General features: G+C 34.3%; 1 protein-coding gene across 15 annotated transcripts in view; it reads left to right on the top strand.

Annotated features, from left to right (window-relative positions):
- RAPGEF2 (Rap guanine nucleotide exchange factor 2) overlaps window positions 1-22,416 on the top strand; it is a 237,105-nt gene that overhangs the window by 179,023 nt on the left and 35,666 nt on the right. For all 15 annotated transcript variants that reach the window (XM_035022800.1, XM_035022807.1, XM_035022802.1 and 12 more), the window contains 2 exons: window positions 5,778-5,909; window positions 16,577-16,754. In XM_035022800.1, coding sequence (XP_034878691.1) covers window positions 5,778-5,909; window positions 16,577-16,754 — 310 coding nt within the window. The remainder of the gene's footprint in view (window positions 1-5,777; window positions 5,910-16,576; window positions 16,755-22,416) is intronic.

The raw sequence follows: 22,416 nt of genomic DNA, 5'->3' as shown, positions 1-22,416 counted from the left end.
GATATTAAAAGTCGATCGTATTATGAAGTGGCCTTTAAAATGAGCTACTAAATAATATTCCTGCCTATTCAAGCTGTATATTGAAACAGGTCAGAGAGTGTCAGGACTAGTAGTATCTGAACAGATGAGTAATAAAAGAAAAATAGGGTGTGTGTGTGCGTGTGTGTAAACAGGCACAGAGAGAGAAAATATGAATTGCTTTTAAAACACAACTTGAGTTCTAAAGTGAGTAAGGGGACAGTGTTTGTGGCTGAATGATTTTGGCCACTAAAGCCCTCTCAATAACCCACTGGTATCTAGTCTTAGATTCTAGCTACAGTGGGAATTCTAGAGCTGGAAAGGACCTGTGTCTTACACAGCATCCACGTGTGGTAATTATTATAGCTAACACACTTCTATTGTGATTTCTGTGTGCTGGGCCCTACCCTAAATGCTTTATGCCTGGTCATACATTTAATCCTCACAACATAAGTTTCCAATAAGTGATGAATGAGTAGAAAATAGAAAAGAGAAGGGACTGTATTTTCACTAACATCTCAGAGAAAAATAGGAAATGTGTCCAGTAACATGCCAACTCTTCCTTGCAGAGCTTGAAAACATGAGCATAAAGAACACTCACAAAACTCCAGTGATGATAGGAGGAAAACAGTATTCATTTGGGTAAATTCTTAGTAATACATCTTAATATAAAGTTAGGTTTGGGTCACTAAGTACGATATTTAACTTACTTTAGATAGTGTCACTCAAGGTAAAGGGAAGATTACATAGATCCCAACAATTAACCCAAACCTTGTGTGTTTTGTTGTAACTATTTCTTGAAATAAAGTGATTCTAAAAGTTAGTTGGGAAATTTTTCAGTTAAATAAATTTCAAATGTTGGTGGCAGTATTTTTGTTCTGTTTTGTTTTGTTTTTTAACTATTGGATTTCTTAGCAACCCCCTACGCTAATAATACTGCATTGTGAAACATGAAACTCTAGTCCATTTCCATTACATGTCCAGTAATATACCAACTCTTCCTTGTAGAGCTTAAAAACATGAGAATAAAGAAGTCTTTGGTGAGGAGAGAAGGAAAGGGAAGAAGGCAGCCGTCTTAGCTTCTAATACATTATCACTACTTTGAAGAATTTTACCATTTCAACAAAGTATTGACTTAGTGGTATCAGAGACTTCAAAGCACTCAAAACCAGTGCATTTATGTTTAAAACATAGTTCATTTATTAACTAGTAATTTTATAAATGCCAGTCATTGGACTAATTAATAAATCAAAGACTATCAAATGCCTGTTCCTATATGAGACTAAAGTTTTTTGTATAGTACCTGTTTACAGCTAATTGTTGTAACATCCCTTTTTCTCCCCAAAAAGAAAAAAAGTTATTATATAATAATATAATATATATATAAATAACAATATAACTTTTTATAATACCCAGATTATATGAAATTATGATGAATTTTGTTTATGCTCACTTTATGCATTTAAAAATCTGATTTTAATATTATCCTGCATTTTTTATGTAGTTAATAGTGTTTGTGGTTAAACTATGATTCAGTCATTTGCCTAACAGAAGTTTATTGCAATTGTGATCCACAAGTACCATATTTTTAGGAATATAGGTTGCTGGATCCAGGAAAAATTTGAATAGTAATATATTCATATATCAAATAGTAAAAATATTTAAATGATAAAATATGAGACTCCTTTAAATTATGTTCTTGATTGTGAAATATATTGGTATTAAGATCAAAATGTATGAAATGTGTTAATTTTCCCTTTAGTTTAATTATTGTTTAATTTTATTCAGGTAATTACTGTATATAGTCCCAACTTCAAACATTTTTCTTATATTTTGAACAGTTTCAGCTATAAGTGGTGGCTAGAATCACAAGATAATTCACAGCCCCATTTTAATCTGAAATTTAATGAAATAGGATACTGATAGTAATTTAAATAGGCACTGTGTCAAGCCTAGAAAAATTTGGAATAGATGAATCTTGTTGTCTTTGGCATAGTGTGCCCTTTCTTGGTATATCTTACTCAGACTATGAGTTACTGCCTCCCTAAGGATTCTGCGTTATCCTTGTTGACCTCATGTTTAAACGTGGGTGCCTCTGCTGTGCTTGTCCCCTAACTTCCAATCCCTGTCTAGTCCATTTGCCTCTTAAAGACCATTTTCCCTAGATGTGGGCTCGGGTCTCTATTCTTTTAGAGTATTGTGGCCGGCTGGGTGAAAGCAGTGCATTTCAGACTCTTCCTTTATGGGAACAGCTCCCACAGCTTCTCCCATTCTGAAACCTTGGCTGAGGTGTACTGTCAATAAAATTTAATCATGATATTATTATACAAATCTATGGGGAGAATTTTTAAACTTTCTTAAATGTGGCATCTGCTGTAATATAAAGAAGTATTCAGTTAATACTAAATTATGTATGCATTTACTCTGAGTTTAATATAACATTTCATGCTGTTCTGAAAAAATACTCGTGGTAGGGGGAAGATAAAAGCCATGTTGTTGTTTTGTTTTTTTTAAGATTTTATTTATTTATTCATGAGAGACAGAGAGAGAGAGGCAGAGGCAGAGGGAGAAGCAGGCTCCCTGCAGAGCAGGGAGCCCGATGCGGGACTCGATCCCAGGACCCTGGGATCATGACCTGAGCCGAAGGCAGACGCTCAACTGACTGAGCCACCCAGGCGTCCCAAAAGCCATGTTTTTTAAAAAAAGTATGTCTGATTTCTTTTTCTTTTGTAGGTAACACCTGTTTCAATAACATTTTGGGTAGTAAAAATTACATTTGGAATTGGGACTGTCTTATCCACCTCCATATTCCCTGGCCCTAACAGTCTGACATAGCAGATACTCAATAATAAGTATTTAAAGTAGAATTGAATTCTTAAGAGTGAAAATATATTTTTTTTCTTTTTAAATAGCTCTTTATGGGTCTTAGCCTAACATAGCTATATAATTCTGGTATCTGTGGCTATAAGCTAGCATAGTTGAAGAGATTATAGTATATAAGGGCTGGATCCATGTGTATTATAGTAGATTTAGAGCTCTGTAGCTCTTAGTACTGTCCACACAGCAAATTCTTAGGAAAGATGACCACCTAATGGATATTGAAGAGAAGAGAGTCCTATGAGACTTGAATAAATGTCTAGTGAGTAAAAATTCATTAGAGAGTTTTATCTTCATTTGACAAATTTAAGTTAATTTAAAAAAAATCACACTATGTGGCACATGTCAACCTGAGTCATGTCTATAAAAAATAATCAATAGAAATCAGTTCATTGTTCTATAATTATATGTATTGATTTATGCCTTTTAAAATCACTGAGCCATTGAATAATGTTTCCCCAGTTGGCTTCTGCAGTGAGTGGCTGAATTAAATGGAAATGTAGACGATGAAGGATATTTATCCTGGTTTTGGACACATTTTAATATCTGATATCTATCACTTAACAACATGCAAAATCATAGTCATTAGTACATCTTGGCAGATTTCTGTCTTCAAATTGTTCCTGAAGAAATCCTGCAAATATTTCACCATTCTACATTGTGGATAAATATATATATAAATTCTCAACTTAGAATTATTCACCTATCTATTCCTTATATGGGAATTGTTATTTTCCTAAATTTTGTCTAATATTTCACAGCATCTTCAATTATCAGGTTTTTAAAAAACAACACCCTTAGTGAGATATGTCACGTTTGCAATGTTTTCACACATTTGAGTAAACATCTCACTTCTCTGAGTTCCTCCAACATATGTGTTTTTTGTCCATTTATTTGGCATCTAATCATATACCTCCTAATAACTTTATTTTTTTTATAAAGATTTTATTTATTTGAAAGAGAGAGAGGGAGAAAGCATGAGCAGGTGGGTGTGGCAGAGGGTGAGGGAGAAGCAGGCTCCCCACTGAGCAGGGAGCCTGATGCAGGGCCCCATCCCAGGACCCCAAGATCATGACCAGAGCTGAAGGCAGATGCTTAACTGACTGAGCCACCCAGATGCCCCCTAATAACTTTATTTTTAAGCCTTTTCTTTGTTTACCTTGTCTCTCATGAAGTCAAAAATATTTCTGTACAGACGGTATTTAATATTATTAAATATCATAGTCTGTTTGTTGATTCAGATCTGAATGATTGTGGGATATAAATACATTTTGCCTCTTTGTTGGAAACTTTGAGGTATTAAAATTCATTGGTCATTGTCATAAAACTCCCTTGGGAAATCACCTCCCTTGAGAAATTTATTCTAATCTATGGAATGGCATCTTGTTTTTGGATGGGGAGAAGGGATGAGATCAAAGGAGAAAAGGGAATGTTGCTAAGATAAACTCTTATTTAGGTTTTATTTTAATATTTTTTATTATTATTCAACACCTAAATAGAATCAGTATGTAGGGAGGACATAGAAAATGTTACCAGTATTGCATGATGTCAGCCTATATTTTGAAATGCCAAGTGTATTACTGGCCAATAGTATAATAAGTGGGATAGTATAAATAGTGCCCTTTTTTTAATTCAAAAGAACTGGTAATAACTTATAAGAGTATAAGATTCTTAAGGCATGTTTTCTTAGTGTCTCATTCATTGACTAGCACATAGTAACAGGAAAAAGACTCAATAAATATTTGTTGAATGGAAAAATATATGGATGTTTTCTCCTTTTAAGATTTATTTATTTGAGACAGAACAGGGAGAGGGACAGAGGGAGAGGGAGAGAGAATCTTCAAGCAGACTCCCTGCTGAGTGCCGAGCCCGATGCAGAGCTTAATCCCAGGACCCTGAGATCATGACCCAAGCCAAAATCAGTAGTCCACTGCTGAACAAACTGAGCCACCCAGGCCACCCATGGATATTTTCTTTTTCAATACATTTTCTCTGTTATATGGGGGAATCGTAGAAGCACTTGAGGGATACTTAGTGAATCTGTTCCATAGAAGCTTTTTTATTTAGGGTTTAAACATGAACAAATAGAAAATTGATATGTATGTGTATGTGTATAGATAGGTAAATGTTGTCCATAACTTTCTCAAGTCTAAGTTCTTTGAAGGCATTCTTTTCTGTTTTCTTCATAGAGCCTAGGACATTTACTTGTATAACAGTTCATTTTGTCAATTCTAAAATGCTCATTTTTTTTTTCTTTTGAGAGAGAGAGCGAGGGCCCATGAGCAGGGGGTGCGGAGGGGCAGAGGGGGAAGGAGAGAGAGAATCTTAAGCAGGCTCCACGCCCAGTGCCCCACGCAGGATGGATCTCAGGATCCTGAGATCATGACCTGGGCCGAAATCAAGAGTCTGCTGCTTAACCGACTGAGCCACCCAGGCACCCCTTTTCTTTACTTCTAAATAGTATTTGAGCATATAAGAACCTCAAATCTGTTTTCTTGTTTAAGCTAGTTCTTGCTACAAAGTTGTATTTGTGGGGCTAACGAATAATAGAATAATTTCCTCAGTGATGTGTAATTAGAAAGTTGTCACTCACTGAATTAATTGCTCACCCAAGTGAGCACCTCTTTAACCCACCTCTTTAAACCCACCTCTTTAAACATTGAACATAGTGTTAAGATTCATTGAATGTCCCTAAACTTTAAAAATTTATTTTGTGATTTTTGATACATAGGACAACATTTGGTAATTTGTGAACTTGAAAAATGAAAGATCTTTCCTAGTACTTTTGGGTAAATGGTATGGATAGAGTATAATAAAATGTTTCAGTGTCTTAAGAGTTCTTGATTCAAATTGTAATCCTGTTTCTCCTGCTCCTTCCATAGCTTCCTGCAGATTTCACAAAACTACACCTTACTGATAGTCTCCACCCACAGGTGACGCACGTTTCTTCTAGCCATTCAGGATGTAGTATCACTAGTGATTCTGGAAGCAGCAGTCTTTCTGATATCTACCAGGTAAGAAAGTGTTTTCCTCGTCATTTGCTTCATTTTTATGTATTCCAAGGAGTTTTATGATTCTTAATTGATGGGATCTATAAAGTAAATATATATGTGTATATTATATGTACAGGTACATAAAATGTTAATGTTATAGTATGTTTGTTTCAGGAAGTAGAACTACTGTCTAATTGTATTTACCTCTGTTATTACCAATTATCAGAGTTTTAAATAGAGTGGTTACAATGGAGATACTTCTCTTGACTAAATATTTTATAAATTTGACTATAGTATTAAATTTTTGATTCTTTCTCAAAACTGTAGGAGAAAACTGCAGAATTATGCTATATAGTAAGTTTTTCTTATTAAAGTTTTCTTATTAAAATCTTGAGATTATTATTAAATCACTGGGTTATTTTTTTTTTGCGTTTCTAAACTATGTATAGATTTAGTTATGTTTATAAAATAAATTTTTATGATACCGATGGATAGAAAAGAAACTAGAACTATGGAATTCCATAACTTTATAACTTTTTGGAATTTCCAAAAAGCAAAATAATTTTAATTGTTAAGGAAGAGTTCACTGGCTTGGGACTAAATTAATGACTAAATAATGACTAAAATAATGCAAAAAGGGTCTGTTTGTGGAGAGGTCTTTAAATAAATACTACTAATATCGGATTTTGGATGGTTTCAAATAAAAAGAGCATAGTATACTTTACAAGGTATAATTCTTGACTTCTTAGGAATTGTGAATGAGATGACCGTAAAAGTACCTTTCTTTAGAAACATTATAGTTTTAGGGACATTGAAATATTCAGGCAGTGCTAACTTTCTATTTAAAAAAAAAAATACTAAAAGTAAACAGAATACCCTCTGGACAAAAATATTTAACTTCTAAATTTAGTAGATCTTAGAAAATAGTTTTATTTGAAGGAGGTAATAGGTATACATTTTCCTATAATTTAGGGGTATTGTAAAGAGCTTACTGCCTAATAATCAAAAGACACAAATGCAATTATTTGTAGATTTTTGGCTGATTAAGAATTTAGTATTTTGCAATAAGAAATATTATCTGGCTCTTTAAGGTAACTTTAAAAAAATTCTCCTTTGATAGAATATCAAATGCAAAGATCAATACCTTATAATAAGTGTTAACTTATAATAAAATATTTAGGAAGTAATCCCATTTTTCAAATGTTAGAGGAGGAGAAGGTGGTGAATAAGGGTAACTCTGCTCTCCTCCCTCCACCAGCCGGTACTGCCTATTTTTAGAAGTTGATTTTTTAAAACATTTACTCGAGTATCCCTTATCCTAAAACAATGAACAGTATAACTAAAAGCTGTGCTTTATAGTAACTGAAATATCATGATAGAGCCCTTGTCTTCTAAACTTTGAGATGATTGTACACTTTAAAGAGCTGCGGTGGAAACACAGCTTGAGGTTATAGTATATACAAACCTGAATGGAACTCCTAGAAGGCAAATTTATAATAAGAATGAAGTAAGTTGTTCAAATAATTTATTGAGGCATATTCTGAAGGGAATTCTAGCTTTATGTGTTTAAACCTTGAGTAGGCTAGGATAAGTTCATGAGGAAATTCTTGATGGTATGGAATGTCTGAGAATCTAGACTGTGGGTGAGAACTCCAAATTGCTCTGACATGGTCTGCCTGCAGCCTAACTTTATCTTGGGGTATATAGATGGAATAGAGGGTCCCTGTGTATTTTGCTTCATTTTAGTTGAGTTTCAAGGCTATTCATTTCAAATTTGATGGTAGGCATGTAGCCTTGTTAAGTTTATACCCCTCATAAGGAAAAATCCATAGGTGTATCTGAGGATTTGTTACTAGCTATACAAAACTTAACATTTAATAAAGATCCCCAATAGACCATTTCGATTATCTTTAAATCAGAAATTCTTAGGCTGAGAAGGAACCTGACAGATGCACCTGGGTCAGTGACCAATCTTGTATTTGAGTCCTCTACTGCTTTTCTTTTCTTTTTTATTTTTTCTTCTTTTTCTTTTTATTTGTTTTTTATGTTTTATTTATTTTTCAGTGTTTCAAGTTTTTATTTAAATTATCGTTAGTTATCATAGAGTGTAATATTAGTTTCAGGGGTAAAATTTAGTGATTCATCACTTACATACAAAACCCAGTGCTCATCACAACAAATGCCCTCCTTAATACCCATCACCCATTTAGCCCATCACACCCCCCCTCCCTGCCCTCCAGCAACCCTCAGTCTGTTCTCTATAGTTAAGAGTCTCTCTTATGGTTTGCCTCCCTCTCTCCTTTTTTTTTTTTTCCTTTCCCCAATTTTTATGTTTGGTTTCTTAAATTCCATATATGAGTGAAATCATATGGTATTTGTCTTTCTCTGACTGACTTAATCTACTGCTTTTCTATCAGTGAAGCATCCAGTTTATTCTTGAACATTTCCAGGGATGGACAACTATCTCCCATGGCAGTCCATTTAATCTCTGTATACTTCTGACTTAGGAGAACTTTCTCCTAAGTCAGAAAGTTATCATATTGAAGTGAGTATAAATGCTTACAAGATGGGCACAGAGAGACTGAAATTGAATGCTGTGTACCAGAGAGAAAAGGGTAGAATAATATTTCTGAGAGGGTGGGAAGAAGGGAATTCAAGAGCAAAGTGGAATAACTAGCTTTAAGAAGAGAAACCTTCCTCTGTTTTAAAAGGTACATATTTATCATGGTGGGTTTGGAGTGGGGAGTTTGGGAGTTGAGCACGTTTCTCTCTCATGGCTCCAATTTTTCTCTCTGAAGAGGTGAGTTCATTTGTTGAGAGTGAGAGGATTGGCAAGGGTGAGAGTTTTAAGGAGAGAGAAGTTTTGAAATAGAAGTTTCAGGGAGTAGGAGAGCAAATTGACTAGAGTAATGGAAGCTCTGTTGAGATGGTGCAAATACAGAGTGATTTCCCTCTGTCCTGTTAAGTATTTTTTTTCCTACAGCAAGCAAAAAGAAAGCAAAGACTTGGCTTCACCCAGTCCTGGAGTTTTGTTAAATGAGTGTAACACAAAGACAGATGAAGCAACATGCCAACCTCTTTTTAACTACTGAGCTTTGTTTTTGCATGCCTTCTGCCTGGAATGTTTTCTCCTAGGTTGATCCTTTTCTGCCTTCATTTTTAAGTACCATCTTTGCAGAGAGTTCTTTCCTTATTACTTTCTGAAAAGTAGGTCCTACATTTTGGTTTCTTCCCTGGCTAGTCCTTTTGTTTAGACTTTGAAATGATTATTGCTTTCTTTTTTTTTTTTTTTTTAAAGATTTTATTTATTTATTTGACAGAGACAGAGATAGCGAGAGCAGGAACACAAGCAGGGGGAGTGGGAAAGGGAGAAGCAGGCTTCCCGCCGAGCAGGGAGCCCGATGTGGACTCGATCCCAGGACCCCAGGATCATGACCCAAGCCGAAGGCAGACGCTTAACGACTGAGCCACCCAGGCGCCCTGATTATTGCTTTCTATGTTGTTCTGTCTGCTTACTAAGATGACAGCTTCAAGAAGATAGGGAGCTTCTCTTTCTCATCCCCATTTTCTCTTTAGGGCCAGGAAATTGTGGGCATTCGGTAAAGGTGTGTTGAATGAATGTGATTGAAATGTTAGTGCTTACAAGCTGGAGGGGTGAAAGCTAGACATAGAAGGTAGTAAAGTCTTGCAGACTGAAGGTCATGCTTAAGTTGAAAAAGGGTTATCTTGGAAGCAGACGGAAGCAGTTGTAAGTAGGAGTTTGTTGGCAGTAGAAAACAGAATGCCTAAGTTGTTTATATGAGACAGTGCAATTCTAGCCATGATAAGATCCTGGCTACATAGTGTGAGTATCAGAGCAGTAGCTTGGTGGACTGGAAACAGTTGTTCAAAAATAGATCAATAGAACAGAGACATCAAGTAAAATGGAATTCATGTGTGAGTACGTAATATGTAATAGAGAAATCCTCACAAATCAATGAAGAATGTGATGGATTATTCAGTAAATGATCTTTAGGGTGGGGGAGTCACTTTATAGTCTCACTTTATTTTTTTATTTATTTTATTTTAAAATATATGTATGTATGTATGTAGGTATGTATTTATGAGAAAGAGGGAGAAAGAATGCAGGCAGGGGGAGAGGGAGAAGCAGAGAATCTCAAGCAGACTCCATGCTGAGCACAGAGCCCGACGCAGGGATCGATCTCATGACTCTGAAATCATGACCTGAGCCAAAACCAAGAGTCAGACGCTTAACCGACTGAGCTACCGAAGCACCTCTGTAGTCTCACCTTATATCATAACTAAGATTAAATTCCAGATAAACTCTTAATGGTATAATAATAAAAAATTTAATAATTAAAAGACCATTTGAGACAAAGATTTAAAGTCAGAATACAAAAAAAATACAAAAAAATTAAAAAAAATAAAGTGAGAATACAACTCACTTATGCAAATTAATAAGAAAAATACTCAGCTCACCATATAACAATATTCAAAATACAAGAGTAGGTAATTTGCAAAAGAGTACATGTAGATATCTGTACCTTAAATAAAGTATTTCAAAATATATTAGTAATTGAGTATATGAGGATTAAATATGATATTTTCCTGTCAAATTAGCACAGACTTTCTTACTTACAATAAATATTTACAGATAGATGTTATTACACCTGTTACGATTATAGTTTTTGGAAAGAAACCTAACAATTTATACTAAGCTGTAAAATTGTTCCTGTTTTTTAGGCATAAATATATTTTTAAAGCCTATATTGAAATAAAAAAATTGATGTGTAAAATTAGGAACAGCATAACTTATAATATACAAACTATCCTTATAGCAAGCATTATACTTATTTCCAAATATATTTTCATACTTTCTACGTATATATGGTTTTGTAGATAGTTCCTACTCACTGTTGTCTCGGTTAAATTATCATCAGCATTAAGCATTCACTATAACCTTCTTCTAACCTAAATTTATGTCAAGGTCTGACTTAGATACTATTTGGGTTAAATATGTATGTTCGAAATTCTGCACAAAATTGATTTACATCAAGAATGCTTATTAAGCAACTCTTTTAACCATGGGGATATTGGAAAAACTTTTTTTCATAAATGATTTTTGAGTACTTGATGATAAAATATATGTAGTAGTTATTTTTATTTTAGTGAAATAAATTAATGTTAGTTAAATTAATGCTTCACTGGAGCTTTAGGCATTTAATATTTCCTCTGTTCATTTTCTTGATATCCTTTAAAAATGCAAAATAATCTCTTAAGAACTGTTTCATAATACAATATATGTAGTCCCTTTTGATTTCAGTAAATCATAGAGCTTTTGGCATTGATCTGAAAATACTACTAGTTTTTTTGAGAATATTATTATTTAACTATAATGTACATCTAAATCTATAATTTAGGTAGATCTTCCTTCTTGCTCCTGAGACACATATAATCAGATAATTTTTAAATATAGAGTGCTCGTGTGCTTATCTTTATTTAGAATAAAAGGGTTTAAAGACTAGCATTAATCTTAGTAATATTATAGTTTGGAGGAAGCTAGAAAATAGCAAGCATTTTATCTATGTTTATACATAAATAGATATATTTAAAATTTTGTTTTATGACTTAGCAAAGCAGAAAACATTTCACTGCTTTATTATATTTTAACTATTTTTTAGTATAGTTGACAGTGTTACATTGTTACATTAGCTTCATGTGTACAACATAGTGATTCCACAAGTCAATAAATTATGCTGTGCTTACCACTAGTATAGCTACCATACAATGTTGTTTTTTTTTTTTTTTAAGATTTTATTTATTTATTTGACAGAGACAGAGACAGCGAGAGCAGGAACACAAGCAGGGGGAGTGGGAGAGGGAGAAGCAGGCCTCCCGCCGAGCAGGGAGCCCGATGTGGGACTTGATCCCAGGACCCTGGGATCATGACCTGAGCCGAAGGCAGTCGCTTAACCAACTGAGCCACCCAGGCGCCCGCTACCATACAATGTTATTATAGTACTATTGACTATATTCCCTATACTGTCTGTAACTTTTATTCTCTTAACCTATTCATTCCATAACTGGAAGCCTGTATTTCCCATCCCCTTCACCCATTTTGACCATCCTCCAACCCCCTTCCCTCTCTGGAAGGCATCAGTTTGTTCTCTGTATTTATAAGTCAATTTCTGCTTTTTGTCTGTTTATTTGTTTTGTTTTTTAGATCCACATATAAGTGAAATCATGTGGTATTTGTCTTTCTTTGACTGAAATAAGTCTCTTAGCATAATACCCTATAGATCCCTCCATGTTGTCACAAATGGCAAGGCAAGATCTCATTCCTTTTTACGGCTGAATACCTGTGTGTGTGTGTGTGTGTGTGTGTGCGCGCGCGCGCACTTCACATCTTCTTTATCCACTCATCTATAGATATACACTTGGGTTACTTCCATATCTTAGCTATTGTAAATAATGCTGCAATAAACATAGGGTTGAATGTATCCTTTTGAATTAGTGTTTTCATTCTCTTTGGGTAAATACCCAGTAGTAGAATATTTGGATCATATGATATTTCTATTTTTAATTTGTTAAGGAACCCCCATAGTGTTTTTCACATTTACATTCCCACCAACAGTGCACAAGGGTTCCTTTTTCCTCCACATCCTCACCAACACTTGTTACTTTTTGTCTTTGTGAGTCTAGCCATTCTGACAGGTGTAAGGTAATATCTCGTGGTTTTGATTTGCTTTTCCCTGATGATTAATGATTTAACTATTTTCTTTATGAAGACAGTCTATTGAGAAAACTGGGCACAGTATTATAGTGCAGAGTATTTTACTAGTTTGTATTGGTCAGACCTGATTTTAAGTCCCAGTACAATCACTAGGTTTGGTTTTGTTTACATTGAACAATTTATTTGATTTTCCTAGTGTTTTCTCATCTGCAAAGTAGGAGTAATAATCCTAATTTGCTGAATTGATGTGAAGATGATTATGTATTAAAAGCATCAAATGTAGTACTAGCTACATGGTAGTCATTCAATGTAGGATCACTGTTTGTATAATTATTGTATGAGCCATTTAGCCGGAATTTAATAGTCGCAATTAGCCTGAGACATTTTTTACAGTAAGAGGTTGCAGTATTTAACAGAGTTTTGGTTTTTTTGAAAATTCTGCCAATATAAATTGTGTGCAAGCTTCATTACTGGGATGGGAAGAGGTAAAGATAAGCCAGTGATGATATTAAAAAATGTGTCCCCTTGAGGAAGGGGCTTTTTTTATATAAAGATTTTATTTTATTTTATTTTATTTTATTTTATTTTATTTTATTTTATTTTATTTTATTTTATTTTAGTATTTCTTTGAGAGAAAGAGAGAGCATGAATGGGGTGAGGGGCAGAGGAAGAGGGAGAAGCAGACTCCTTGCTGAGCAGGGAGTCCGACATGGGGTTCAATCCTAGGATCATGACTTGAGTCCCCCAGGTACCCCAGGAAGGGACTGACTTTTGAAGTAGCCTGTAACAAGCTTTCTTTTCTTTCTCCTTATTTGAGTCAAGAACAGTCCTATGAGTGGGAAGATATAACTCTAGTTTACTGATAAAACTAGGTTCATAGAGGTTAAGTAATTTTGCTAAAGTCACATTATAAATGGTAGAGCTGAGATTTGAATAACTAAACTCTATGTTTGTTCATTTGGCAAGTGTAAATTCAGTAACTACTAGGTTCCAGGCACTCCTAAGCTTAGTACACTTCTCCTGTAGACCAGTTGGTGTTTGTTCATTAAATTTTTAACTCCAGTTTCCAAACATTTCATTGTTCATGAAACAGTAATATTATGGAATTAGTAGACTCCTAAAAAATTGTTTATCAAGTTCTATTTAAAAGGTATGATTAAAAGGAATTCTGTAGGGGCTCCTGGCTGGCTCACTCAGTACAGCATGCAACACTTGATCTCAGGGTCGTGAGTTCAAGCCCCCATTGGGCCTAGGGCTTACTTAAAGATTAAAAAAAAAAAAAAAGGGAATTCTGTAGTATTTTAAAATATAATGAATATTTATCTTAAAAAATAAGTTACTGGTTTAGTGAATGTTATTTCATGAATAATTTAAGAATGGAATACACATAATAGAAAACAACTAATGATCATATACACAAGTGGGGTAGAGGTTTCATTTTTGAAGAGATAAATCCAATTCCCATTTAAAAGTCTTTTTGTTCTGGGATGCCTGGCTGGCTCCGTCATTAGAGCATGCCACTCTTGATGTTGGGGTCGTGAGGGTCGTGGGTCATGAGTTCAAGTCCCATGTTGGGCATAGAGCTTACTGTAAGAAAAAAAAAAGTCTTTTTCTTCTATTTAAGATTTACATATAATTCATGTAAATGACAGTAATGATTTCTTTGGGATGGTGTGAAATATCTTATCTCTTTATGGTAGATGTTTAAAAATTAAAGAAAAACTGTAAGCCATATAACTGTATTACTTAGAAGTTATTTTTTTGTTTTGTTATTTATTTCTGTCTCCATTAGTGTCCCTTCTTGGCTCCAGGCTCATATTAAAGAATATATAGAGGACTGATTGTATATTTGAGAATATAAGGTGATAAATAATAATCTTCAATGTTAAGATGAAACTGGGGTGAAAATGTAAACATAGCAAGCATTAGCACATTGTCACATTTCTAGACTTCAGAAATAAGGTAGTGATAATAACAGGGTTGGCCTAATTTCTCTGATCATAGTCTTGGCGTACTACATCATATCAAGCTCTACCTCAGTTTCATTCTACAGTCTAGAGACAATTCTGTGAATTCTGAATTTAAATTAGGAGATGTGTTTCTGAGTGTGCCACAATTAATTCTGTGGTTTTACTGCTCTCCCGCCTAGAGCACCTCTGCTGATAATGGTCTTAACCCCAGTAGTAATATTTATTAAGGCCATTGCTTAGAGCTTTTGTAGACATTAGGTTTTTCCATTTTTAATTATTCTGTCTTCATTAGGTATTCTGTCTTCACTTATTTTCCCCTTAAGTTTTTCTTACCATGTATGTATTTTAGTTCAGGAAACTGTACCTGAAGAATTAAACATGTGATTAAAATTCTTTTTGTTAAACTTTAGAAAATAGTAACACCTGTTTGTATTGCTTTGAAAGGTAGGATTAAATCTTATGTTTGACAGTATAAACCAAGGGAAAATACTTGAGAAGAATAAAACTCTGTTGATAAGAAAATAATAAAAATTTTCTTTAAATATTGACGTAAGCTAAATTACAGAAAAAGTATAGATCCTTCTATAAGCCACAATCATATGTAAGTATCTTATAAAGAGACAGATTAGGTTTGGTTAAGACTGTAGAGTCAGAATTCCTGGGTTCTAATTTTGATTCAGCAATTTATCAGCAACATGACCTTGGAAAAATAATTTCTCTTTACCCGAATGTTTGAATAATAATAAAAGTCAATAATGGCACTTACTTCATAGGATTATTTTGAGGATTAAATGAGCTAATATATATATATAAAACAGAGCAGTTCCTGGCATATTGTAAGTATTGGTGTTAGATGATGATGGTGATGATGATCAGGCTCAACATTTTATGTTTTTATCTTTCATTTTTAATGTGTTTTTGGCTATTCTTAATAAGGTTTCTATTGTCTTTGAAAACCATGTGGACTGCAAGTTATCCAAAGTCAGTAAACTTTATAATACATGTTTTCCACAAAGTTAATCATTTTAAAACAAAGTGTTTTCAAAAGTTTAATAAATCTGGCAAAACATGTTTGTGATGTTTAAGACTTACACAGTAATATTTAATTGAATTCATTCTTATTATGCTTAAATGGTGAATTCTGGGTATAGAATGTCAAGTAAGGCCAATATGATAACATTTATATGTATTATTGAGATGATAATCACAACAGGCTATAGAATGACCTAAATAGGATAACTCTTCTAGCCTTGAGATCGCCCAACAAAAGAGATCATTTTGAAATCTGTGACTCTAGTGACTAAGAAAACATTCAAGTACTAGAGTATATCTTGATTACTTGAAATTTGGTGATACAGTCACCTGTGTTGAGGAATGAAGAAAGAATGTATTACCTGTAGGCATATGGTCTTTTAATATTTTTTGGTAATTTATAATTGGAGAGTGGACATTAGGATAGTCACACTAAATGTTTTGTTCACGTACTTATCAAGTTACCTTTGATTTATGATTCACTTTTCCATAAAGACCATCTAATAGGAAAGAAGTTGTTCAGTCTTCTTGGCATTAATAAGTTCACAGCTATTCTTTTGGGGAAGGAATTGCTCAAAATCATGTGTTACCCTTAAGCTCTTAGCTTAAGCCATTCTCTTTGAAAAATGGAGTAAAAACAAACACTATCTTTTTCTTTAGTCTACTGTTTCAAGTACATATGACAGCTCAGAAAAGAAATCAGAATTATTGAGATAAGATCATTAATCCTAACTAGAAATGTAATAGGAGATAAATTCACTCCTATTTTGTTGAAATAATTCCTTTTACATAGTGCCTGGTGCATTAATATTTCTTGATATTGAATACATGCTTAGTTATAGACAAGTTAATATACTAAAATTTGAATATTTCAAATTAGATTTGTTCTTATTTCCTTTGACTACAAAAGATTTACTTAAAACAGTTAAAAAATTGTTTTGGTCTCTTTTAAGGCCACAGAAAGTGAGGCTGGTGATATGGACCTGAGTGGGTTGCCAGAAACAGCAGTGGATTCTGAGGACGACGATGATGAAGAAGACATTGAGAGGGCATCAGATCCTCTGATGAGTAGGGACATTGTGAGAGACTGTTTAGAGAAGGATCCTATTGACAGGACGGATGATGACATTGGTAAGTTTGGATGGCAAAATGAACCGAAGAGCAATTTTAAAAATTTAGGGTAAAAATGATCTGATAAAATAGAGCCCAAGAATAGTAAGCTTTAAAAAGTTATTAATTTATAGATTTCCCTTGCATAAACAGTAAGTGACATTTGTTGAAAAAAGTTTGAAAATAAAATCAATTTTATTCAGTTATGTTCTGGAGTCTACAAATAATAAAACTTCCTAATACAACCCTTCCCCGTAGCCCTTTCTTAGTTTACTTTATGACAAAAAAAAATTAAAAGTAGTCTTCCAAATAGTGTTACTTCTATTATGTTTCTTGTGAGCACTATTCCTATTAAGCTCATGTTTTCTGTATGTAAATACTAGTCAATGACAATTGGTAAAATTGTGTTTGCTTCTGTGGTTCCATACGAAGATGGGATTGAGGGAAAGACGGCTACGAAATGTCAAGTTAGCAGCCTCTGAGCTGTGGGTTGTTGAGACTTTAAGTGCACCCTAAGGTTAGAAATCTAAGTGGTTTTGTATCTGTTTTCCCCATCCCTGCAGTTCCCTTTACCCAGTCTCCTATTAGAGCAAGAGTGGACTGTGTAATAATGGTTTAGTGTTTGAGTATGCCTTCTGCATGCCGGCTTCTTCCTTAGAATACTAGGAGTCAGAGCAACTTCTGTTGAGCGTCTTCTCTCCACCACAGGCCTGCAATCTGTAACCATCTTTGGCTGAGCCCAGATTATCTGTCCTACCACTCTGCCGACTCTTTTTGGGCCAATATATATTTGAAGACAAATTCAAAGAACTGGATCTATTGGGGTTAGATATAGGATAGTATGGGCGTAGTTATGAGTGGCCAGTTGAATGTGTTTTGAGGGCAACAAACATGAAGAAAATCTTTTACCACTTACACTATATACATATGCTAGAAAATTAAGGATGAAAAACCAACAACTAGTATTAGACACTTAAAATATAATTTTAAAATTTATAGGAATTGCTAAGTATTTAAGGTGAATATCACGTGTTGGTAACCATTCATTCATTCGGCTAATGCGATTGAGTGCCTTTGATGTACTGAACATGTTTTTAGGTCCTGGCAACTCAGTGGGGGGCAAGGCAGGTAAGGTCCTTGCTCTTTTGCCTTCTGAAGAATAAAGTGGGGATTAGGGAGTGATGGAGGTTGGGGAATGAACTGAACAGGAACCTGTTTTAGGAAGGAGTGGCTGGTAATGCCCTTTTCCAGGGCTCAGACCTGAAGGAAGTGAAAAGAGGAAGCCACCTGTGTCTGTGGCCCCCAGTAAAGAATGTGTTCTGTGTTCATCCTTTCTGGATAATTTCTGCCAGAGGAGGGGACTTAATGGCTTCACAGATGTCCATCCCTGACTCCAGCCCATTTCATTCTCTACCACCTCTACTCCCATTCCAGAGGTGTTAGTAGTTCATAAGTCTTTGGAGGGTTCTGAGAGTGGTTCTGTTTTATCTGCTGAAAATACTGGGTTTCACGCTCTCGTGTCTGATACCACATACACATGCATCCTAAGTTGTACTTCACTGTCCTATTCTCTTTGTCCTTGCTGACTTCTTTTCAAAAATCTTTTTATTGTAGTTTTAAAGAGAAAGTGAAATTGGAAGTGTGTTCAGTTTGCCATCTTAATCCAAAATCCTTGTTCATAGGTTTTTTAAATTAGATTGAACATTGCTTATGAACAGATTGATGTGGAAATTATTCTTTTGTAAGTTAATGTATCATCTTTTTGAATATGTTCATTTTAGTACAGTTATGGAAGAAAATAATGATTATTAAAAATGTCATTCCTGGAAATTTAAAATTTTCACTTCATCTCTAAGAAGCTTTCTTTTCCACAATTTCTAGAAAGCAAAAGCTATGCTGATTCCTACAAAAGAATACAAAGCTATCTTTTTTTTTTTTAATGGGCTTATTGATATAATCTCCAGTGAATAACATTTACTTGAATACCAATTCACTTATAAGCAGCGATGATTCTGATTCTTCTATCAAATATACTTTTGTTTAAAATAATAAACCATTATTATTAAAGATAAGGCCTAATGAGTGGTCTACAAGAGATCTTGTAAGATCTTATATTCTGACTCCTCAAAACAGAACCACATGTGAGAACTCTTTAGGTCTTTTGCTTTTACTCTTGTTAAATCTAACTGGTCCTCCAGTATTTAGTTACAATAGACACCTTTCATACAAACTTCTACATAATTGATGCTTTCTCTGGATGCCTCTCTTCCTAACCACCTTCCTCTACCCCCACAAAAAAGGGAAGGAATGGTGTGTCTGGGTAGGAGGGGGATCTAAGTTGAATCAAATGAAATTGCTAATATTTGATCTTATTTTAAAAACTGCAAGAATTAAAAAAAATTTGCCTTTGGATTCCCATAGATTCTTGGGTGTGGTTCAATGCTTTGTTTCAGTGCTTTGAAGGAAGGGACTTTATTGATTTCTGCTCTCCAACTCATAACTTTGTAGGCCCTCAATTATTGAATGGTTGTGAATTTAATTTTTTGTTTTGATGCCTTGACACATTAAGGTAGAGACCTACTTCCAAGATCCCTTCCAAAGAATTCTTTTTTCTCCCCTTCAATATACCCCCAAAAAACCTCCACAGATTAAAAAAAAAAAAAATCTTAATAGTAATAATTTCTTATACAAAATTAAGCCAAAGCAAATAAGATAATTTCTATACTGACGTAGTTTGTGGTGTCTATAAGTTGGTTATCTGGCTTTTCTGTATGTCACACTGACTAGAAAAAAGTTTTAAAAAATGTCTTTTTTCATAAACAGAAATATTCCTTTCCTATAAAATAAAATAGTTTTAATTAATGTATTATTCTAATAGATTTTTCCAAGCAATATAGAAGAAAGTAGTCCTGCTTCTCCAGTCCATGGCTGCTTCTTTCCATGTCCTAGAAACTATCTTATTACTCATCCCAGGTTCTGAATTCCTTACCTCTGTGTGATTCCTGTGGCATTACCAGAGCTTATGTTGAGTCCTGACAGCCAAATGCTTCATTTTATATTTATTTATTTTTTGAAGGTTAGTGATAGAAATTTTTTATTTTTTAATTTATTTTTTATTTTTTTATTTTTTTTTTTAAAGATTTTATTTATTTATTTGACAGAGAGAGAGAGAGCACAAGTAGGCAGAGCAGCAGGCAGAGGGAGAGGGAGAAGCAGGTTCCCCGCCGAGCGGGGAGCCTGACGTGAGGCTCCATCCCAGGATCCTGGGATCATGACCTGAGCCGAAGGCAGACGCTTAACCGACTGAGCCACCCAGGCACCCCAAAATTTTTTATTTTTTTAATTGCTCTAATTCTCCAGTGTAATAAACAAGTTACTATAAAACCAGCAGTACCATTATTGAATCTTTGAGAGTCTCAACAACTCTTAGATGCCATCTGGTTAAGCATTTATTTATTTTTAGTTTTTCAACTGAGCCTGAAGAATCATGTACATTACTATAATTGCATCTTTTCTATCTTTTTATTATTTATATTATATGTGATGCACAGGTATTTTCTATCCTGTCATATTTTTTTTTAATGTTAGTCATTACTCATATATCAACTTGATTTCATGACCCACTAATGGAGCAGGAATCTTCCAAAAAGCAAGAACAGTGTCTATGCAAAGCACTTCAAATCATTATAACAAGTATTAGTTGAATATATATTTTTAAAGATTTTATTTATTTATTTTGAGAGAGAGCAAGAGAGAGTATTGGGGGGGTGGCAATGGGAGAAGCAGTTTCCCCCGTTGAGCAGGGAGCCAGATGCAGGGCTTGATCCCAGGACCCCGGGATCATGACCTGAGGTGAAGATAGACACTTAACCGACTGAGCCACTCAGGAGCCCCTAGCTGAATATATTTTTATACTTCATATTCATATGCTTCATATTCTTTAATCATCCATGTAGTTGTACTTTGATTTATTGTTGCCTAAACGTATTATGTTAAATTTAAAACATTTCTGACAACTTCTGGTCTCATATTTTCTTAAGACCATAAATCTTCATTTGTCCAAGGAAATTTAGTATCAGTAGGGAAGGGAGAAAAAAAGCAAAATATGTGTTCTATAGATAATATTCTAATACCTTATGGTGAGGGGTAAGGGACTGATAGCTTGAAGAAAACAGAGCTGGTAACTGCAGAACATGACATGCAAGTCAGAGGACCAGGGCTTATACATTTGCCTTTATGTTTCAGATCAAAAGGTCAGGACATTTGTAAAGCAATGATTCTTACCTCCCATATATAATAGATATGGGTACCTCTTGAAGTGGTATTAAAAATTGCTTTATCGCTGTCCCCAGGAATAGATATGGCATGACACAAATGCACCTACTCATTCCAGAAATAAAAGTTTCACTAAACAGAACGTATTCTATAAGTGATATGCTTTGATTCTCTTTTTTTTTTTTTAAATGCTGGTTGCAAAAAAAAAAAAAAAGTGCTGGTTGCAGCAGTAAATTGATTTCCTGGCACGTCAGTCTGGGTCAGGTCTAAGAACACTGGGTACCACCTACCATTGTTATTCTGATTCCGAAGCCACCCTGTGTTATGAAAAGTTTTATACAGGAGGGATGATGTAGGGTCTAATCAGAAGAGACATTACCCAGCTGGGCCAGAGAAAAACACTCAGTCTGACCTTCTGGAAATGTAATGTTTTCACAGAATATATCTTTCTATTCTGTGTTGTTTTTGCAATTAACAAACTACTGTATACCCAATAACATAAAATATGTCACTAAATCCTAACAGATAGAGGGAATGTGCATGGGGATAGTTTAATTATGTGAGGACAAGAAAAATGTACCAGAATTTTTACTTAGCCAAAAGTTTGAATGATATAATAATGACAAGAATAGCAGTTCTTATTTATTGAGTATTCACTCTGTGCTAAGGACTTTATTATCTCTATTTAATTTTATTGTCACAACTGTATATTGTTCTTTCACAAATGACGGAAACATGCTTAAGGAAATCAATCAACTTTCCCAAAGTAATATAATAAGTATTCAGATGTTGTCTGACATACACCTCATGCTCTTTGTCACTACCTATAATGTCCAGCAGAAGCTTTGGAGGCAGGCAGCCCTGAATCATATCACTGCCACTTCCGAATTATATGACTTGGAGCCTGTTCCCTCCCTGTGAAATGAGAAAGAAAACGAGCCTCGTAGGTCCATGGTGAGGAGTAAGGAAGGAACTTAGTAAGTAATTAGTAAAGCTACCTAATAGTAGAGAAAATTAAAAATAGAGACTACAGGACTAGAAAAGACTATGAAGTCATCTGTCTTGTCAACAGCTAGAAATGTATGAAAGTCTAAGCTGTTTGTCCACAACATTGCCAACAGGAAGAGTGATCATACTTTTCTTTTTTGGCCAATCTGTGGAATAAAAAATAATATATCAATTTGTATTTCTCACATAATGTAAATTTTTTTAGTTGATTTATTTTTATAGATTTGTTTTCATTCATAGAAAATATCCTTTGGTTTCTAAATCCTGGACTATCTTTAGATTGAAAGTGGTTATTTCTGCTGTTTTGGACATCTACTTGCCCAGAAGGCACTAAAATAGACCTATTGACTTTTTGGAGAATTCTCAGAGCTCTATTTCATTTCAGCTTATTTTATCCTTT

This window comes from Mirounga leonina, unplaced genomic scaffold, assembly GCF_011800145.1.
Source record: "Mirounga leonina isolate KUSES-001 unplaced genomic scaffold, KU_Mleo_1.0 Mir_176, whole genome shotgun sequence".
Lineage (NCBI taxonomy): Eukaryota > Metazoa > Chordata > Mammalia > Carnivora > Phocidae > Mirounga > Mirounga leonina.
This window is presented reverse-complemented; position numbering and strand designations above follow the sequence as displayed.